The sequence below is a fragment of the Eretmochelys imbricata genome, chromosome 2, assembly GCF_965152235.1.
Source record: "Eretmochelys imbricata isolate rEreImb1 chromosome 2, rEreImb1.hap1, whole genome shotgun sequence".
In the NCBI taxonomy this organism is placed as follows: domain Eukaryota; kingdom Metazoa; phylum Chordata; order Testudines; family Cheloniidae; genus Eretmochelys; species Eretmochelys imbricata.
The window spans coordinates 36148301-36170816 of record NC_135573.1 but is presented as its reverse complement, the minus strand read 5'-3'; the positions used below and the strand labels follow the sequence as shown (position 1 = coordinate 36170816).

The window sequence follows — 22516 nt, the reverse complement described above, 5'->3', positions numbered from 1 at the left end:
TTATGGCTGGGTGGGAGGTTGAGGCAAATTGCCTGGCATCCAATTTTGAGCAGCCAGACACTGATTAGAAGAGCACAGCAAGGCACACTGCGTATCACAAGAGACTTTGAAAACTAATTTCATGACTGGCCAGGCTACGGTGTGACAGTTGTGCGTGTTTCTCCTTGATGCAAACCCACCCCCTTTGTTGATTTTAATTCCCTGTAAGCCAACCACCCTCCCCCCTTCAAAATCAAGTAACTATTGTTTTGAAACCATGCATTCTTTATTAATTAAAAAAAATTGAGATAATGGACAAGGAAACCGCCAGTGGTTTTGGGTACATGTCGTCAGTGACCATTCCCTCGCTCCCTCCCTCCCTGAAAACAACAGCAGACAATCATTTCTCACCCTTTTTCCTGGATTGCCCGCGCATACGCCATAGCATTGCAAGTGGGAGCCTGCTCTGCTCACCGCTGCAGTTGTGAGCATTGTAAACACCTCACATTTGCCCTGGGAGATTTTGGCATATATATTGGCATTACGTCTTTTGGAACGGAGTTCTGATAGCACGGATTCATCTTCCCATTCAGCGATCAGATCCAGTTCCCCCTGCTTTCGGGGGACTGCCTGGTCACCTGTGCTGATGAGCTCGCCATGCTGGCCAAACAGGAAATGAAATTCAAAAGCTCCCGGGGCTTTTCCTGTGTACCTGACCTGTGCATCTGAGTTGAAAGTGCTGTCCAGAGTGGTCACAGTGGAGCACTCTGGGATAGCTTCTGGAGGCCAATACCATTGAATTGCATCCACACTACCCCAAATTCGACCCAGTGATATCGATTTTAGCGCTAATCCCCTTGTTGGGGAGGAGTACCAAAATCGATTTTAAGAGCCCTTTAAGTCAACAAAAATAGCTTTGTCATGTGGACGGGTGCAGGGTTAAATTGACCTAATGCTGCTAAATTCGACCTAAACTTGTAGTGTAGACCAGGGCTTATTCTCCTAAGACTCCAAGCTCCTATCTCCATTGCACTGGTCTACTGCTTGGGCGTGACGAGAATGATTACATGATTATAAAACATGCCTTTATGGACTCAAGAAGCTCAATTTATTTAGTTTAGCAAAGAGAAGGTTAAAAGGGTGACTTGCTTATAGTCTATAAGTAAATACATGGGGAATAAATATTTAATAGTAGGCTCTTCAGTATAGTGGTGAAAGGTGTATGACACAATCCAATGGCTGAAAGTTGATGCTAGACAAATTCAGACTGGAAATAACATTATTAACAGTGAGGGTAATTAATCATTGGAACAATTTACAGGGGGGTTGTGGTGGATTCTCTATCACTGACCACTTTTATATCAAGTTCGGAGATTTTCTAGTGATATGCTTTAGGAATTATTTTGGGGAAGTTGTATGGCCTATGTTATACAGGAGGTCAGACTAGATGATCACCATGGTCCCTTGTGGCCTTGAACTCTATGAATCCGCAGGGTTGGAGTCTTTAGATCCACCACACAGACCTTTACTACTTGAGCTAATGAAATAACTGATAGCAATACTCGGCTCATGCTTTATGTGGACCAAGAGTAGAGAAGAATGAAACACATTTTACCAGAGGGTTTCATAGATATTTGCTGACAACAGAGGAATTGTGAGATTCAAGAGTCTTGGGATCCATTTCAGGCTGTGAAGGGGAGTGTTATCTAGCAGGCACAGACATGTCTGCCCATTCGCTACAAGTTTTGACCCCTTATGCCCCATCCTCCCCAACTTGTCCCTTTCCCAGTACTGTGTCTTCCCCATCTCTGGCTCCTTGTCCCAGTCCTGTTCTCCTCACCTTCTCAGACCCAGTCTGAACCCCTCAGACTTCTAATTCTAGTCCCAGTGTTCTTGCATAGCCAAGTTCTAGCCACCCTTTCTGGGCTTGCTGTCTGAATCCCAATCTCTCCACCCACTCCAAGTCTTTCATTCTTCCCACACTTAGTCTCCTTGCCCAACCAGTGCCAGTTCCTCCCTCATAGCTCTTCTTCTGATCTGTTTCTCCCTGTGTTTTGTCAGATCTGTTCCCCTTTCATCTGCCTTCATTTCCCCCGATACTGATTCTTAGTCACAGTTTCCTTGTCCAAACAGTCAAAATCTCCCCCATTGCCCCAGCTGCTCATCCAATCTCAGTGTTCACTCCCATCCAGCTGGCTCCCAGTATCCCCAAGTATCCCTCACTGGCTCCCAGCCTTCCGGCCCAACTAGTCTCATCCTCCCCTCTGGCTACCAGTCCCACTCTCCTTGTCCAGCCAGTCCCAGTCTCCTTGCCCCACCAGTCTCAGCCCCATTTTCTCTTCTCTCCCATCTCAGTCTCACCTGCCTCTTTGTCCCAATATACTTATTTCTTCCCTGCCCCGGTCCAGATTTTGTGCTCTCTACATTCAAATCAGATGGCTTCCTCCTCCACACTGCCTCAGTTCCACATGGATGTAATGTGAATCATAATAGAAAAAGGACATACTACTTCTCTCTTCCACTACTATGTAAGAAAACTCTCCTCACTCCACCCTCCTTCTCAGGACCCACTGTGTAAATAGATAGGTCTTGTAGTGTGCCCTAAAACTGAAAAAAAAATGGTGATTCTGTAATACATAAGAGACTCAAGAGCATGTACTGTATGAAAGCGTTTGAGGCCAGTAGTAAGGTCTTAACCTTAAGGCGTTTATAATAAGAAGAATAGATGAGGTGGCTTACTTAATTATTTCCTTTTATCAATAAAATTTCTGTTAGCACTGGGTAAGCTCAACTTTGCTCTACCATTTTTTGTAATATAGTGATAATAAGTATTAGTAATTGACAGCCCATGCTATTGCATGGGTGTAATTCTTAAGCTATGTGTATAAAAACACTGAAAATGGCTGAGAACAAAAAAAATTGGATGGTAACAGACTGCAGATCCCAGTGGTGAGTGAACCTGGTGATATTCTAAACAAAAAGAGCTCCCAACCATGCTTCTCGCTGGTTCCATCATTTCATACTGACTCAACAAAAATTGTAGGTTTCAGAGTGCTGTTTGTGGTTAGTGTGTGTGCTGGTTGTGGTGCTGCGTGCGTGGCTGGGTTGATTTTTGTGTGGGTTGTGTTCTATTGGGGGAGTTGTGTGGATTTGTGTGGGCAGAGAATGAGGGTGGTGTGCTGTGCTGAGGGCCTATGTGTGTTGGGGTTATTGTGTATGCTGGTTGTGATATTATGTGGGTGGGGAGTTGAGCTGGGAGATTTGTGTTGATTTGTGCAGGTGGCAGTTGGGCCAAGTGGTTTACCATCTGTGCAGTCTCCCACATACAACCAATGAACTTGTTGCATGCAAATTCACTGTAGAGTAAGGGTGGTGATTGGTTGAGTTACCTCTGATCTCACAATGTTATCTTGGCATGGTATAGTACATGACTTACTATGTCTGTACACCTCACAAGTGTAATTGGTAAATCAAAATGGCTGAGAACTTAAAAATTGAATGGTAACAGACCACAAAACCCAGTGATGATTCAACCTGGTAATATTCTGAAGAAAAAGAGCTCTAAACCATGCTTGTAGCTGCATCCATGGCTTCACTCTCATCCAACAGGCATTTTAGGCTTCAGCGTGACACACACAGTGACATTCCTAGAATCTTATTATATGGATTAGGGACAAAGGAATAAAATTAAGAAAAAGTATATTTATGTGTGTTTGCACAAATAGAACCAATTACCTATCTGTCTTCTAATAGCAGTTACGGTAGGTGGGTGATTTTAATAGGTTTCCTTTTACTTTTTTACCATTAGGAATGGTATTACTTGAATGAGTAGGTATTTTCTACACTTTGAGAAGCTAACTGTTGATTCCAAGAGTAATAATATAACAGGAAATTTTTAAAGTATGTACTACATTTTAATCAGTAGTTCTCAAATTGTTTTACAAAGGAGGGTATGTATCATTACCTTTACAGATATGAAAACAAAAGCACCGAGTGGCTAATACCAAGATGTTCATATTTGGGTGCCAACTGTGAGCATTTTGGCTTTGGTGATGTGAACAAAGTCACCCAGCAGCGTAATTATGTAGCTGGAATTGGGAATAAAACAGAAGTCTCCAGACTACCAGTCTTGTATCTTATCACAGGACCACATTGCCTCAGTACTATTAACAGACTGTCACAAGCCTAGTAATTGTAAGAGGCTTGGGACCACATTTAACAGGAAGCAGTTATACATCTTGACTGATGTAATGGAACCTTTAGCTGTATATCTTTGTGACGGAATGTAGACAGACTAATTTCAATGCATTATATAAAAATGTCGTTTCCCGCTTCATCCGGGTTAGCTAGTTTCAGGAGTCAAGTTCTCATTCTTTCTCTTATAGTAAACTATCCATAAAGAATGTGCTCTGTAGTAATGAGTTACTACAGTTGCCCTATATAGCTGTGCTTCAAGCTTGCCTCCTCCATATGTTTCTCATATATAAATATATTTCAATAATGCATGGTATCTTGCTATTGCCTGAATTAGCAATAGCAATTCAGCTGAAGATTGCTTCTCCCAGTATTCTCTAGTATGGACTTTGATAATATTTGTTTTGATTTAATTCATAATATTTCTCCATTATATTTTTTGAAAGATTATTTAACACAGGTGTCAGTAGGGAATCCTCTGTCTCCCTTTCACAAACTTGGAAATGTTTCCCACTTCGCATCCCCACTATCCACCTTCTCCTGTGAAAGCTCTGTGTCGTGGCTGCCGTCCTTTTGGCCTGGGAAGACTGGATAGGGACTCCCTTCTGAGCCCATCAATGCAGGTTTTTAATTAGTTGGAAGGTTGCTTATTTCCTTTTCCTTGAGGGTTAAAATCGCTTTTCGTGCTGAGGCTTTAATAATAACCCTCATTTTATGATAGTTTATTTGGGGATTTTGTAATTAGTTGGTGAGATGTTTAAAGCAGTACATAGACAATAAGAGATTCTAAGGAAAATCTTATTAATCGATATTCTTCAGTTTGACAGTAATTGGATATATTGTAATATTATGCTATAATTTGGCCTGAATATTGAAAGAAAAAGGAAAAAAATAATTTGCATTCATGGACAGTTATTTGTCAGATTTTAAACAGTGTTCACTGAGCACATTACACTGTATTCTATCAAATGAACAGTTTTGTCTCCTACTCATTGACTTACTGTACTGCACATGCACCAAAGCAATAGGTTTCCAAGCCTATAGCTTTCCTTGGGGTTAGACAGGTATGGAATAGTTGATGTAATGATTGTTTTGATCACTATTAAAATGGTTGATTATGTGCAATAAACTTTGAAAAGGTGCTGAAGGCTTCTTATTTTGGAGTATATTGTGTAGATCAGTGGCATTCATTTTGGATTATTTTTTAAATATCTGTGACAAATCAGTGCCTCAATACTACATGTATAGTATGTAACTGAATAGTATTACAGAATAGAACTCAACAAATAGTATTACAGAATAGAACTCAATTAAAATAGTTAAGAGATGAATCTCCTATTATCTCATGCAAGGTACAGCATACCTTTTCAAATACAAGAGACAAAAGGCCTATTGTTACATTCTCATCACTACATATTATTGTATGAAGAATACAATAGCTATTTTTAGCATGGTCTGTCTGTCCTGTACAGCTGCCTCCACATTAAAAAAAAGACCTATATATTTGGTCACTGGGTTTGGCCATTTTTACAGGGGAGGGAAAGATGCAGAAATCTTCCTCCTCTTAGACAGTAGTAACACTGTGAGGATGCCTTGTCCTCATTTTTATTACTTCTGAGATTTTATTGCTGGCAGCCAGATGTGCTGAAACTCCTGACGACAGCATCTATTCACTGCGTGTTTTTAATAGGCTTAGAGAAATATGAGTAGAGTACATGAAAGCAGCTCAGCTTCACACTTCAGCTGGGAATGCCCAAAAAGCTTACTGCTGTTTAGAATTCTTGCTACAGTCAGGAGAAAGCCGCACGGGTACTAAATCTTCTACGACTGAATTAGAAGAATAATGACTGTACAATTAACTATCAACCCCTGCTCATTTAGGCACAGTTTTTACAGAGATCAGGAGAAATATGGAACTTGACTGGCATATTTGTATTTGATGGTGTCTGCAAAATAGATGACTTTTAAGACAGGAGGGGAGGAAAAATAAAAGGGAAAGAAAGAAAGAAAATGCAATTTGAGACATTGCGCCAGGTCTGCAATTCTGTTTTATCTCATTTTCATGGGGTTTTCTCATCCCCTCCAAATGTTTTACAAAATGATCTTTTTGGACAAACATTGAACAACATTAGGTAAGTAGAAATAAAGCATTTTTCCTGTAGCATTTCTATGCTCATGACAAGAGTTTATCTATATGTATGTTTTCTGGTAGAGAACTCTGTAATTAGACTTTGAAATATTAATATTTTATTGTAGCAGAGAGTTCCTCCTATTGGTAATTTCATGTTTTATATCAGGATTTAAATGAAACTTGTTCTGCAGAAATAAAAACAGCTTAACTAAAATAAAATATTTAAGATGTATATGTCTCTTTCAAACCTATTAGCTACCATTACCAGGCAGCATTATTAGGTGTAATCCTAAAAACATATTAAATATTCACAGACAAATATGTCTGAGAAAACAATTTTATGTGGATATGGCAGTGAAAGGATTAAAGCTACAAGGATGTGGCTATTCAATCATAAATAATTTGTTGGAAGATGTAAATGAGCAGTCCTGCATACAATTTGCAAAATATGCAGAGAACACTTTATTGTTTTCAGAAGACTTATATATGTGTATAGTGCTTTTCAATAATCTTTTAACTGGCCATATTACAGAAGATCAGTAGATGCTTTGCAGTAGGTCAGTCAGTTCTGAAGGCTATTTTGTTATGAACAGCTATTGTTTTGTGGGAAGTGGAGATGGCAAAGAGTGGTGTTGCTTATAGTTGTGATGGGGTAGTTGAAGCTAAAATACTGGTTTGGAATTCATTTTTTTGTAGTGAACTCTATTAAATATTACTTATTACTTTTATTACATTTATTCAGTAAACACATGCTGTATAAGTGATGTCTAGAACTTTTTTCATATGATTATTAAATATTAAAGGTGAAAGAAAGAGTTTTATCTAAAAGAATGAGTGAAGGCAGAGGAAGAAGAGAGAATTCTGTAGTTTTGTATAATGATAATGCATTAATGGAAACATTCTGGAAAAAGGGGGAAGTAATAGTGTACAGAACATATAAATAACATTTTAATCTTCCCCTCTCTATCTGTAAGAAAGGCCATTGTTAAAGGGGATTTTCTTTCTCTTAAATACAACCACATTTCCACTTTAAAAAATCAGAAAACTATTATCTGTTTATTTCATCAGACTATTATTCTAAGGATTTCCATTACTGCTGCTATTTCTTTTACATACAATCATTATATTTATTTAATGTAGTTCTTCACAAGTTTTACTATCTTAGAGATAATTTTCTAATTAGTCATGCAAATTTATGAAGTGGTGATTGTAAGCATGTTTAATTTAGCGACAATTGCAAAGCAAAGTTAATCCATTTAAGGAATTTAGGTATCCTTTCAAACATAAATGAAAATCTGTAGTCAAAGGTAAGATTTTCTCCTAACATGGCTTTTTTGCATGCTTTGACATCTTTGAAGATCTACAAAATGGAGCAATAATTTTGTATATTATCAACTGTGCTTGTAAAATAGTGCACATCTCCAAGTGCATAGTCTTAGGCCTGCAGCTACCAACACTGCCTAAGCAGCTGTTCTCAGAATCCATGAACCTATTCCTGATTTGCTCATTTCTGCTTTTGCAGTAATCAGAGTGCATGCTCCTTGTAAAAAGGAAAATGTAATGCTTTTAGGTAGGGGCGTGCGTGTGTGTGCGTGTGTGTGTCTGTAAGAGAGCAGCTGCAAATGATAACAGTTTCAAATCATAAAGACATTCAGAGAAATATTTTATTGCATTTAATATGGCTGAGACTTAAAACTGTTTATTCCAGGGGACTGGTTAATGAAAGAGGATTACCCGGAAGCTCAGTCTCAAACTCAATATTGTTTATAATTTTAGGCTGAGGATATATCTACTTCGTTAGACAGTAATTTGGTGTTTTTTCAAGCTAGTGATTTTGGGCTTCAGAAAGCCTTGCTGTTGTGCTGTTTTTAACAGCATAGAGAGACTAAGCCATGTTTGCTGTGGTAATTAAATTTAAACTGTGTGATTAATTGAAAGTTATTTAAGGCTATTGTGTAAGTAGTTTTTTTCCCTGTCTTCTGGATAGGTATCAGTATTTTAAATTTGCACCTTGATGGTAGGGCTCTATAGAAGTCATTTATTTAATGGTCACCGAAAGTAAGAGGTCTTCCCTAAATTTGTTTTGGAGGTTACTTACCTATGTTATTTATTTTATGATTTTTAAAAAGCAATTTAAATTTTCTAATTAAATCATTATAATGGGCATCTTTCTCTTCTTTATGTAGATTTTCACGGAAAACTTTGATTAGCAGTGTAAAACTATTGCTCTAAACTAATTGCTCTAACATCAAGTTAATTTTTCAGAACTATGGATAGGCAAGCACATAATTATTTTTAAAAATAACAACTTGTGCTTTTGAGATGTACAAATGTGATCTGTGTCCCAAGACCTGAAGTTAATTGTCAATTCATGGGATTAAACAGAAATAGTTCTCGTGCTTTTTCAATTATTTTTTTTCCATTCAGTTTTTGGTGGTTATATTTGAAAAAGTCAGACTATAGAAAGATAACTACTGACGTATTAAGCATAAAATTAATCTGTTAGTGCATAGACTAGCACAGCGCAGCAAGCATACTAATATGGTATAAAATACAATATAAAATGCAAACTAAGGATCAGAGGGAGAGAAAGTAGGTACATATAATCGTAGTAAGAGACACATCACTATTAATATGTTAACATGATCTAGGTTCTTAATCTAGGGGACTTCAGTCTTTTTTGGAGGGCATAAGGAGTGCTGGTGTTTTGTTCCGAGAGACACTGAATATCCTAGCATTGGTTTCCCAAACCCACCACCAACTACTAGCAAGGATGTATATCAAGCTGTTTTTTATCTCCCCCAGTTAGGAACCCTACTTGGTCTGGCTGTCTGTTTAATAATTATTATTTATATTATAGTAGCATCTAGAAGTCTCAACTGAAATTGGACTCCTGTTGTGGTAGAATGATGCTATCATTTAGATAGGAGTTTAGTTAGCCTCTGCTAAATAAACTGAAACACTCCATAAACTGCTGTAGTGTTGTGCAAATATTCAATGTTCTGTATGCTGTGCCCTCCCCCAGATGCTGAGTGTCACTTCCCTGACATTCCCAACTCCAGCTAGCTGAAGCAGCAAGACCCACGAGTTTACTTCAGAAACTCTGGTGTTCTGAATTATGGATCATGGTGATATGTACTTGTGCATTGAGTTACATAGGCTCTTTCTATCTAACTGTGATTATTATTGTGAAAGCAGATTTTTTCTGCATAGAATATGTGTTTGCTCTCCACCTGGTGAGTAGCTAGTGTAGGGAATAAACTCCCGTTGTTTATGATTTTTATCTTGCAGTTGAAATAAAAAGTGCAGAAACAGAAATCAGTACATCTTTTATCTTGTTTTTAAAAACTCATTTGATGTCTTTATAATTAAATGCTTGTATTTAGTCCAGTCCAATTTTAAAGGCAGAGTCTAAGAGCCCTTTGATTTTTGGCCTCTAAATATTTTTGATGACTGAACTCCTTTATTTTTAAATTTGAAGTACTAAGAACACCAAATTAAAGTGGTACTTATGTCTACTAAAAGCCCTTAATTATTGGATATATTTATTGGATTTTCAGGTTGTGATTCTGCATTTAGAGCTGAATCACAAATATTGTACTGTCAGATGCTCTATTTGTAGCAGCATACTTTGCACTGCATTGGAGTTCACAGTTGCTTTGGGCAATATTCAGATTAACACACCACTGCATAATGAGTATCTTTCTGACCAAAATTGATATAAACTGCACAACACAATATCAGTCCAATTTACCATTTGCCGTGTATATTAATAGCTTTTTTTGAGGAATGGAAATGGAGAATACTCCCCCTTCTATTTTATTGTTTCTTTGTTACTAGCAATGTGAAGGCAAATTTGTTGTGCAGGTTGGCCACACAGGGGCATAAGACATCTAACAATTTCCCAGAATAGATAGTAGAAAGGTTGATCTTATCACATAGGCACAGTAGTGGTCTGTATTTTGATGCTATAAAATTAGAAGGACTTTTGCTTCAAAAAGTAAAATATGTTTTTTTTTAACTAAAAACAAACTGGCTTGGAGATTCTTAGGATTATGTGCTTTTTGAAAGAGGAACTGGATGATAAGCATGTTTGGATGTGATATTAATGATTATTTACATATTTTTTCAGAAGAGGATTACTATCAGCTCTAAAATATTAGCCTGCAGATGAAATCAGATTTTACACTGAAAATACAGTAATTCTGGCAGTAAAGTGTTATTTATTTTACAAAAGAGTATTTTGGCCTATACTTTTTGTCTTCCAACTATAATTTACTATCACTTTGTCTTATAACAAAGCCGTCATGTGATGTCCGGGTTTATTGGCACAGATATTTGTTATTCATCATGGTGCACTAACGATTACTTTGACATTGAAGGAACAAGAGTGCTTGCTTTCTTTTCTTTTATTTATTTGGAAACACTTTTGTAGTTATATGTGCACAATATGCACAATTTGTGTGATTGGGACTCTCTATCATTGCAACATGGCTGTGTGTGTGATATAACTTGTGTGATATAACTCTAAGGATATATTGTCTTGATATAATCTATGATTCCAAGAGACAAAGAGAAAAACATGCTGCTAGCATTAGAACTGAGAATGTTGCCCATTCTGATTATAGTGACATACAGTAATGAGCAACAACTAGATCCTGCCTCCCCTTACTTTAGAAATCTAGCATGCCTACCCTCCTTAAAGATTTTATTGCTGAGATTTTCATATCTTCCTAGTTTTTTATTTTTTTTACTGGATCAACCATTTCCTGACAGTTGTGAATGATCAGCTTAATCATATACAAAAACCTGCAGTGTTGGACAAAACATTTATTTGAATTGTCTCTGTCTTAAAATGTAGATAATTTTTAATGATTGATAGGATTAGTGCATATAAAATATTATTATGTTTTTCATTATTTTGTCAGGTTGTGTCTTACATGGTAAACAGGGCTCTAAGTTAAGACCAGTAATATCATTTCCGTTTTGCTTCAGTACAACATTTGCAAAGCAGCAGCCTGCGCGCATGTTATGCACCAGATTATTGGTTATTCTTATTGTTGTGACTTGTTCTCAGAGTTTCACAATGCTAGTAGAGCACCATTAATATTGATTTACAACCTGAGTTTACATAAAGATGTGTGGATAATTTTAAAGGCAACACAGAATGTTGAAGAATTCAGAAGATGATTTCTTGATTAAAGAAATAACAGCACTTAGCATTTGCATAGCATTTTACAAAAAGCTGTATAAATAGTAACTAATTATTACACGCACACGTTTCTGGAATCAAAGTTCTACTTAAAAGAAGTTACTTTGGAAGAAGATGAAGAAGATGAATGATGAAGATTTGTAAATCCTCAACACTGACCTTAAAAATTGTGATTTTTGGAATTTTAGGAGCTACTCTGAATGATCTTTTCAGAGCGGTTTTCTACTGTACCCACTGCAATCTTCATGCAAGGGGATCTTTGTCTGGCTAACTGGAAGAAAAGGAGCATTGCCCCTTTAAGGGCTCCTTACAATGGGTGAGGAGTAAGGGGGGAGTTTATAGGGATGGACAGCAAATAGTTGGGGCAAGGTCAGGGGAAGATCACTGCTCTTCCCACTGATGGGAAGAGTGTGTGTGTTGCGGGGGTGGAGGGGCTTTATGGCCCATGCAGCCTGGAGAAATCCTCTTTTACTGGGATAGGGCTGGCATCACCTACTCATGAACTTGGCAAAAGGACTGGGTTCTCTCTTGATCCACTGTGGGCATTATGCTAATTGCCCTTTTCCTTGCGGGGCTGGGCAAGAATTTTTCTTTCACCGCCAGATTGGTTGAGATGGTGTAGGTTTTTTTCACCTTCCATCCCCACAGCAGGTCTGGGACCTGGGGAAATGGAGTATGGGTTTAGGTTACAAGTTTACAACTTAGTATGTAAAACGTGTGGCAGATGTCCAGTGTAGCTAAAAGGGATATGGTCATTGGATAAAATGGACTGCAAAAGGATCCGAAGGAAAGCATCCCTTAAGGGAGTGGAGGAGGGGAGGTTGGGGCTTCTATGTCTGGAACAAGGCAGGGCAGTGGGGTCCCAGCAGTAGTATGGCTGGAACCAAGTTGGGGATTATGTGGAAATGATGATAGCCTGCTCTGTACAATCTGTTGCTGGGTATTCCCAGATACTTTAAATGAATAAAGTTAAAGCCTAATTAAACCACATCCATTGCCTCCTGTCTGTCTTCCAGCATGGACGGACAAAAGTGTGGCAGATGTTCTGCTCAAGTAAACTCCTAAAGGCCAGGAGCAGACACCTGAAAAGAAGAGAGAAACTCTTGTTGCTGCAGTTTCAGGTGACCCAGAGAAGACACACCTTGGAACAGTGCAGGGAGGAACACATTTGCATCCCCTCTCCCTCTTAACAGCGGAACAAAGGGCTAGCAGGACAGGAGAGTAGGTCGCTCAGGGCTGGGCTCAGTAACCAGCCTTCTGATCTCTTCTGCAGGCTGCAGCTCTCTCCTGCATCTCTGTCCCAGAGCACTCTGTCATCTTTGAGCCAATGGTATGTTCTCCACTGACTTTCCACTATCAGCATGGTACTTTTAGGGCACATATGACAGGTTGCAAGCAGCACAAGTGCTTTCCCCCAGGCCTCCCAAGCTTTCTGTTTTCTTGGAAAGAACAAGAGTGTGGAGCTGCCACGCAATTATCTATCCTCAGGCTACTAGATTTTAGGAGAGGTTCTTCTTCCCAGTTGCTCTGTTCCCTCTTACCTACTATCTATTCCATCATTGAGAAGAGGATCCTCTGTCCTGCCATAGTTTTATTTTTAAACAAGAGGGGGAAGGGGCAGGAGAGCTCCTTCCAGAACCCACCCCGCTTTCTGTCTCTTGCAGTTCTCAGGTGAACGTCCCTCTCTGTCTTTTGCCCCAGCAGCTACAGAGTTCATGAGAGGCACAGATGCTCTCGCTCTTTGAGTCTGTTAGAACTGAGGGTCTTTGCAGCAGCAGGTTTCTCAATGTACTCTTCAGGGAACAGCTGCTGCTCTTTGTTGACCATATAAAAGTCTCCCTGGGCTTCTCCATCCCATCAGGGAGAAAAAGAAGAGAGGTAGCTTACTATCATGTCCATAAGGCATATAATATATTACATTAACAACTTTAAATGCTTGTAATTTTAAAACTGCTAAAATATTTCTTCAGATTTGATGTGATTTTTAAGTGTTGGTGAGATCCACAAATGTTTAACAATTTTTGAGTTATCCAAGTACATTTCTGATAAGAACATTTTCCTCAATGCACTTTTCAATAACTCAGATAATTCCTATAATGTCTCACAATGTCCTCATGATGTAAGTAAGTATTATCTCTTTTGTCCAGATATGGAAAAGACAGAGGCCAAGATATTCAGAGGTGACTAGTGAATTGGGTGCCCAATTTGAAACATTTTAAAGAAGTGTGACTTTCTGAGGGCAGGTGCTCAGTAGTTTCTGAAAATGAGGCCCTGTGATAGGGTGCCTGCCCCACCCTGGGTTCTTAGGGGTTAATAGAGCCCTCGGGAGGCTGCGCAGGAGGCAGCCAATCATAGAAGGGCTTATAGGAGGCAGCCAATCAGGGCTGGGATGGCCCATATAAGAAGGGCTGCAGAGCAGAGCAGCTTCAGTCACACCCAGGAACTTGAGGACAGAGGTTGACTACCTGCCTTGGAGGCTGAAGGCAGCAAGCACCCTGGACAGAGCAGTGCTGCAGGCAGAGACCTGGGGAGCTAAAGGCAGCTCCTAACAAGCTGCAGGGATTTGCAGGCTGAGGCCCTGAGGCAAGGGCAAAGAGGGTGCTGGGACCCTGGGGAAGTGGCCCTGGGAAATCTACTGAGGAGTCGGAGGGGGCACTGAAAGCAGCGGCCATCTACAGGGTCCCTGGGCCAGGACCCAGAGTAGTGGGTGGGCCCAGGTCCCCCCCACCCTCATTCTCCACTGAGGAAGTGGCTGGACTAAAGGACTGTGACATTCTTCCAGAAGAGGGGAGGATAGAGTGCAGCACAGCTGGAGAGCTGTGTCATAAAGAGAATGCCGTGGTCCTGGGGGTGATGTGGGTCCCTGGAGAGAAGTGACAGCGACAAGACACCAGCAGAGGAGGGCGCACTGGCATACACAGCTAATCCCCAGGACAACCAGCAGGAGGCACCACAGTGTTGAGTCAAATCCCATCACAGGCCCCTTTAAGGTGTTTCAAGTTGGGCTTCTAGAAATGGAGGCATTCAGAATTACCAATCACTTCTGAAAATCTTGGTCAGAGAGCTTAAAGGATACTTGCTGTGTCCAGGGTCACACAAAAAGTCAGTGGCAGAGTTGGTATTAAAACTCATGTTGTCTTTCACCATTTCATTCTTACCCCTTCTTTATCCTTTCATCTCCTTTTCAGGGTCACGACTGATTCTATGTCCGCAGCGCTCTGTGAAAATGTATGGCACTATATTGATGATAATGATAATAATTATTTCCCCCCTCAGTAATAATAATTGTAATGCATCATAGGAGCATGATCGTCCAAGAAGTAAAATTTTCCTTAGCTGAACAGTAAAATAGGAGAAAACTTAGTGTTTTGTGGCTGTTCCTTTCTGTCCTAACAGATCTAAAACTGCTTCTTTTCTCTTTTATTCTGTTATGTCATCCAAACAGGTAAAAATGTGTCCTTAAAATAGTTGGGTACTATTTTCTGTTAAGCGCTGAAACAATTTGCATGGGGGGGGTGCTGACAACCATTGAATCAAACTGTAAACCTACTGCAAGCCAGGGGGTTCAGCAGCACTCCCCGCATGCCTAATTCCAGCACCTATGGTAATTCCCAAAAGGCACTAGATCATTAAACATGCTTCTACTGACAGTGCTTTAAAAGAACAAGATGTTCAATACACAAAAGTAAGCATACATACTTCTTATTAATATAAAAGTGTTACAAAGCAAGTGCTGCCTGTTTTTTCAAACAGAAGCTAAGCAAAATATTGTCCTCAAAACTGTTCTAGGGTGTGCAGCCTGGGTGGAGAAAGCTGCACAATTGATCCTGCTTCCATTACTAGCTTGTTGAAGCAGTCAGTGAGATGCAGAAGGAATACTTCCTACAGTGTGGGCTCTCCTGGTATTGATTTCTTGATTTACAGGCTTTTTTCACTTTTGATCTACTTGGGCAGTGGTGATACTGCATAAGAAGATAAAACTGCACAGGAAACACTGCAAAAGCAAAAAGCAAAACGGAGCAAAAACCCCTCAGCCACTACTTGGGCTCAGAAAGAGGCTATACAAATAAATAAGGCAATTTGGATGGTCTTGGTTTGAAAAATATGAAAATTCAGAAGCTTTCATAAACAAAATACAAATGATGAACAAAGATCAAAGAAATTGACATCACTTACTTCCTCACATTAAAGCCTTAATGTGACTTCCAGGGCTTTAATAGAAGGAATACAAAGAAAGGTGTAAATATTGCAGAATAAGTCTAGGGTCCAAAATCTATGGATAGTTGGTTAACCAGAGTAATCAGAGAATGGTGACACTGTTAACAGTGGCTTGATACCCTTTGAGGAAATATTAGATATGAAGTTTGATGCAGAAGTCACAACAGTATTTCAGTTTTTTGGCCTCTCCTCAGGGTTGCTTTGTAACCAGTGCAAAAGGTCACTTTCTGACCTCTGCTATAGACTTTGTGTTTCCTTTCTTTAGCTGAGAAGAGAGAAATTTTGAGAATGATGAAGGAAATAAATATTCTCTGGTTTGAGAGTACTGTGTTCATATGTCCTGGATATGTGACTCGGCTCATGGATTTTACTTGTTGAAACCCAGAATTTTCAAGTTTTGGGGTGAGGGCTATGTGGAGTTTTGTCTTGAAGAATTCAAAATTATTTTGGATGTGAACACGTATGGTATCCTCATTTGTGAGAAGACTAAAAGATATCTTGATGTAAACACTTTATCTTATCCGCATGAGAGGTTTTTCCTTTCAGTTTCTAACTGTTGCTAGTATCGATGAGAATGCTTGAGTAGACCTGCCATGGGTGTTTTTACTTCCATGTTTTCAAAATCCTTCTCAGAGCAGGTGTAGGTGGTTAAAATGCTGGTGGCCAACAATGCTTTATTTACACAATAGCCTCCACTGTTACTGCTACTGGTGTAAAATTTTAAGAAATATATGTTGTGTAGACAAGGCTCAAGTAATCAGGAGCAGTGTTTCACAAGTCCTCTGAAAGAAAGTATGTCCAACAGCACTGTGCCCCTGACTCTATGCTGGGTCATGGGTTTCAGATCTGACTTACAGTATATGACTCTAATTACTCTGTCACAAAACCCACTTTCTATAGAACCTGGATTTCCCTGAACATTTTTCTTTTTAGGTATTGGCTTTACCTAGCCCTTCATATTTGTGAGAGCTGTGATAATGTCAAGAAGGACAGAGAGGGTTTCAAACATAACTGGAGAGAGGAGTTTATTTCAAAATCTAATTATTTGTTCACACACAAACTGATGTTCTTAACATACGTTTTGATTGGAAAGTAAGTCCATTCACAGAGTAAGGCAAAACAACTGTGTGCATGGATTATCTGTAGTTGGTAACCCAAATCTATATTTTTAAATAATTCAAGGGAGGAAAGAGTATGTTGTTGTTGAGGCACAGGGCTGGGCTCGAGGAGTTCCTGCCTCTGCCAGTATTTCTTGTGTAATGTTGGGCAAGTCACTTTCCTTCAGTTTACCCACTGCTTCTTGTCCTATCCTCTGAGGTTAAGGAGAACAGTTTGTAATCTACTATAACTCCCAGATTCCTTTCCACAGCACTCCTTCCTAGGTAGTCATTTCCTGTTTTGTATGTGTGCAACTGATTGTTCCTTCCTAAGTGGAGTACTTAGCATTTGTCCTTATCAAATTTTATCTTATTTACTTCAGACCATTTCTACAATTTTTCCAGATGGTTGGGAATTTTATTCCTACCCTCCAAAGCACTTGCAACCCCTCCTAGCTTGGCATGGTCTGCAAAATTTATAAGTGTACTCTCTGCCATTGTCCAAATCATTGATGAAGATATTGAATAGAACTGGACCCCGGACTGATCCCTGCTGGACCCTGCTATATATGCCCTTCCAGCTTGACTGTGAACCACTGATAACTACTTTCTGGGAACAGTTTTCCAATCAATTATGCATCCACCTTATAGTAGCTCCATCTAAGCCACATTTCCCTAGTTTGTTTATGAGAAAGTCCTGTGAGACAGTATGAAAAGACGTACTAAAATTAAGATATACCACATCTACTGCTTCTCCCCATCCACAAGGCTTGGTACTCTGTCAAAGAAGGATATTAGATTGGTTTGACATGATTTGTTCTTGACAAATCCATGTTGGCTGTTATTTATCACCTTATCTTCTAGGTGTCTGCAAATTCGATTGCTTGATCAACCATTTGTTCCATTATCTTTCTGGGTACTGAAGTTGACTGGCCTGTAATTCTCTGGGTTTTCCTTATTCCCCTTTCTATAGATGAACAGTATATTTGCCCTCTCCCTGTCCTCTGGAATCTCTCCTGTCTTCCATGAGTTTTCGAAGATAATTGCTAATGGCTTAGATATCTCTTCAGTTAGCTCCTTGAATATTCTAGGATGTGCTTCATCAGGCCCTTCTGATTTGAAGACATGTAACTTGTCTAAGTAATTTTTAATTTGTTCTTTCCTTATTTTAGCCTCAGATCCTACCTCATTTTCATTGACATTCACTATGTTAGATGTCCGATCACTACTAATCTTTTCTACATTTTCTGTTCTTGTCTTTCCTCCTCATTGATTAATGGGCCTACCCTGTCCTTAGTCTTCCTTTTGCTTCTAATGTATTTGTAGAATGTTTTCTTGTTATCCTTTATGTCTCTAGTTATTTTAATCTCATTTGTGCTTTGGCCTTTTTAATTCTGTCCCTACGTGCTTGTGTTGTTTGTTCATAATCTCCTGCCCCCATCAAACCTTCTTTAAAGCCCTTCTCACTAGGTTAGCCAGTCTGTATCAAAAGATATTCTTCCCCCTTCCTCTTCCTCAATAGTTGGACCCCCATCTCTGCTCAGCAGTCCTTTACAGAGCAGCATGCTGTGGTCAAGGAAGCCAAAGCCCTCCTGGTGACACTGTCTGTGCAGCAATGGACCCTTGAATGGAATATGAGCTAACTATTTATGCTTGCATTTAGTTGTGCCAGTAGGTGTGCCTTTCCCAGACTTGAAGAAGAGTTCTTTGTGGCTCAAAAGCTTGTCTCTCTTGATAACAGAAGTTGGTCCAATAAAAGATATTACTTCACCCACTTTCTCTCTCTAATATCCTAGGATAACAAACAAAAATAGACATCCTTTACATAGAATTTCTGATATAAAAGGGATTAAGCGCCTCCATTTTCACTTTTAGGAACTTAATCTGCAACCTTTAAATTAGCTTGGAATTATTATTGTCAGTTTTCAGAAAGGAAAAAGGTAAATAGTGGTGTGCCCCAGGGGTCTGTAGTGGGACCAGTACTGTTCAACATATTCATAAATGATCTGGAAAAAGAAGTAATCAGTGAGGTGGCAAAATTTGCAGTTGATACAAAACTACTCAAGATAGTTAAGTCCAAAGCAGACTGTGAAGAATTACAAAGGAATCTCACAAAACTGGGTGACTGGGCAACAAAATGGCAGATGAAATTCAGTGTTGATAAATGCAAAGTAAGGCACATTGGAAAACTCAATCCCAACTATAAATATAAAATGATGGGGTCTAAAATAGCTGTTACCACTCAAGAAAGCGATCTTGGAGTCATTGTGGATAGTTCTCTGAAAACATCCACTCAATGTGCAGTGGTAGTCAAAAAAATGAACAGAATGCTGGGAATAATTAAGAAAGGGATCGATAAGAAGACAGAAAATATCATATTGCCTCTATATAAACTCATGGTACACCCACATCTTGAATTCTGCATGCGGATCTGGTTGCTCCATCACAAAAAAGATATATTGGAATTGGAATTGGAAAAGGTTCAGAAAAAGGCAACGGAAATTATTAGGGGTATGGAACAGCTTCCCTATGAGGAAAGCTTAATAAGACTGGGACTTTTCAGCTTGGAAAAGAGACGGCTAAGTGGAGATATGATTGAGGTCTATAAAATCATGTCTGGTGTGGAGAAAGTAAATAAGGAAGTTATTTACTCCTCCTCATAACACAAGAACTAGGGGTCACCCAATGAAATTAATAGGCAGTACATTTAAAACAAACAAAAGGAAGTATTTTTCATACAATGCACAGTCAACCTCTGGAATCTGTGCCAGAGGATGTTGTGAAGGTGAAGACTACAACAAGGTTAAAAAAAACAACCAGATAAATTCATGGAGGATAGGTCAATCAGTGGCTATTAGCCAGGATGGGCTTGAATGGTGTCCCTAGCCTCTGTCTGGCAGAAGCTGGGAATGGGTAACAGGGGATGGATCACTTGATTACCTGTTCAGTTCATTCCCTCTGAAGCACCTTGCATATGGCCACTGTCAGAAGACAGGATACTGGGCTAGATGGACCTTTGGTCTAACCCCATATGGCCATTCTTATGTTCTTATATCTAAGCCCCCTCGTGCATTAGAGCTGAATACAAGCAAAGTGAGAATTTTATATGAAAGTATCATTTTGAAAATTAATTAGTGATATATGTATCCCATGTAAAAGTTAATTTTAATGTTACTTTTTTGAAGAACTAGATTATTTTATTAAGTGTTTAGAGCACAATTATGCCATGATTTAATCCTGTTCAGCCCTACTAACTGTAGTTGCACAGGTTTAAACACAGATCAGAATTCAATTAGTGTAAGGTGTTAAAAATACATACATCATTCTGAAAACATAGTGGAGATAGGCAGCCCTATCCTAAAACTTACTGCATACAAAATAAAACCTTGCCACGACAATTCAGGTAAAGAGACGATGAAAAAGTAGTCCAGGGGTCATACTGGATTAGTTCACAGTGAATTGGCAAACCAGTACTTTTTTTTCCTTCTTCAAGTGCTTGTCCACGTCAATTCCAACCAGGTGTGCATGCACTGCGTGCACGGTCATCGGAAAGTTTTTCTCTTAGAAGCTCCCATTTGGTTGGCTGTGGATGCCCCTGGAGTGGTGCCTTCATGATCTCAATATATGACCCTGCTGACCCGACACCCCTTCAGTTCCTTCTTACCACCCGTGACAGCTGTTGGAACTGCGTTTGCTTGCCTAGCAAGTGTTTCCCTTAGCTTTCTTCTCTAGTTTGTAGTTTTAGACTAGGTTTCAGTTATTATAGTTTTAGTGTATATAGTAGTTAAGGTTAGGGAGTGGGGTCCTCCCCATCCCTTACCTTTCCCTCAGCTCTGGGGCATGCCTCCAGGCCAAGGGTTTAAACCTTGCGGGACCTGCAGTAAGCCCGTGCCAACTGGCAACCCCCAAATGTGTCTGAAGTGTCTGGGGGAAGAGTACCAAAGAGACAGGTGCAAAATCTGCAGATTTTTCCACCCTAGGACGAAGAAAGAGCAGGATTTCTGTCTGAAACAACTTCTGATGGAGTCCGCTCTCCATCCCCAGTCCGCCATGGAGCACCAGGATCAGGGACCGAGCGTGCCAGTGCGGAGTGCTCCAGCTTCATTCCCCAGTGCCGAAGGCAGCCAGCTGCCAGGCTCAACAGCAGTGCATCCCTTGAAGGAGCATTCGGCGGCCAAGGAGCAGGAGTTGGCGCCATTGACTTTGGTTCTCCGGAGGGGACCGTTGAGTCCAGCGCCCAGTGACTCCCTGGACAGTCAGTGCCAAGTGGAGGAGTTGGAGTTCCCCTCCACCCTGGACACTTTTGAAGCCACCAGGGATTTAATAGAGATGACAGCCCTTCAACCTTTGGCTATCAGAGACAAGCCTCCAATTTCACCGTGTCCGGCACCATTGAGAGGCAAGCCGGCCCTGATGTGGTGATCATCTTCTCTGGTCCAGTACTGCTCACTTTGGCACTGCTTGGGTTTGACATCACCAAGGCACCGATCATCAGCTCCAGACCCTATGTGTGGTTCCCTGGCACCAACAAGACAAAAATCTCGATCTCCGGAACTGGCGGAGCAGCAACAGTGTCTGGCACCTGCGAAGTGGCACCCGTATCAGTTCCCAAAATCGGTCTCCCAGCACCAATCCCCGGTGTGGGCTCATCAGTGCTTACTGGTACTGTGGTGCGCACCAGTGCTGCTGTGATTATCATGATCCAGATAGTTGTCATCTGACTCAGACGGGAACTCATTTTATTCCCATCGTAGCAGACAAAGATCGGATAGGCGCAGAAGTGAGGCACTGGCGGCATGGCCTCCACATTGGCAACTGTAGCTTCAGTGTCCCTTTTTGACTCCCTGGGCTTATCACGAGGTCCAGGGCTCATTTTGCAGGAGCTCTTGGTCGGTGGTCTCTGAAACCCGAGAACCTCAGCCACCTAAAGGTCACCCAGTGCCTCACGGATCGGAAATGACGACAGCAAAGGGTTCACAGCCCATCCAGGTCACCACCGAAACAACCAGCCCCAACAGCTGGCCAGACTGCCACTGCTGCAACAACAATCAGCGCAGAGGCACCAGGCACAGACCAGGAGGACTCTGTACCACCTCTAGCCTCCTCATCCTGGTCCCCGGACAAGGTGTTGCAGGGACTTCGGCCTTGGGTCCGCCTCCGATAGATCACTGTGCACACAAGGACCTCCTGTGCAGAATCGCCTGTAACATGGGATTACAGGCGGAAGAGGTTATCGAGCCAGAGGACCCCATAGTCGATATCCTAATGCTGGAGGGTCCCTCCAGGGTAGGGTTCAAAGCAGGCCTTTTGAAGGTGCGCCTGAGGACGGCGTACCCTCCGTGACACCGGATCCTTCCCTTTCCTTCATGGATCGGCTCTCCCACTTCTACAAATAACATCGGACCGCTGGGTTCTTTGCACAGTAGAAGTGGGATATTCTCTCAAATTCTGCTCTTCCCCACCCTCCCACTGCCCTTCCTCATCCCTCTTCAGGAACAATTCTCACAAGCAGCTCCTTATCCAGGAGGTGCAGTCGCTCCTCTCCATAGGAGCAGTTGAGGAGGTTCTTCAGGAGCTAAGGGACAAGGGATTTTACTCCCATTATTTCATAATCCCCAAGGCAAAGGGGGGTCTCAGATCTATTTTAGACCTCTGAGGACTCAACCAGTTCAGGCTGAAGTTGAA

The 22516-nt window shown here is 40.6% G+C and overlaps 1 protein-coding gene across 37 annotated transcripts in view; it reads left to right on the top strand.

Moving 5' to 3' along the window:
• The window catches only part of RIMS2 (regulating synaptic membrane exocytosis 2), a 740891-nt gene that overhangs the window by 238473 nt on the left and 479902 nt on the right, over nt 1-22516 (top strand). For 15 of the 37 annotated variants that reach the window (XM_077808897.1, XM_077808896.1, XM_077808905.1 and 12 more), the window contains exon 1: nt 6184-6305. The exons of the other annotated variants lie outside the window; for them this stretch is intronic. In XM_077808897.1, the coding sequence (XP_077665023.1) occupies nt 6184-6305 (122 nt within the window). Of the gene's footprint in view, nt 1-6183; nt 6306-22516 lie in introns of those variants that run through there. 37 annotated transcript variants of the gene reach the window in all.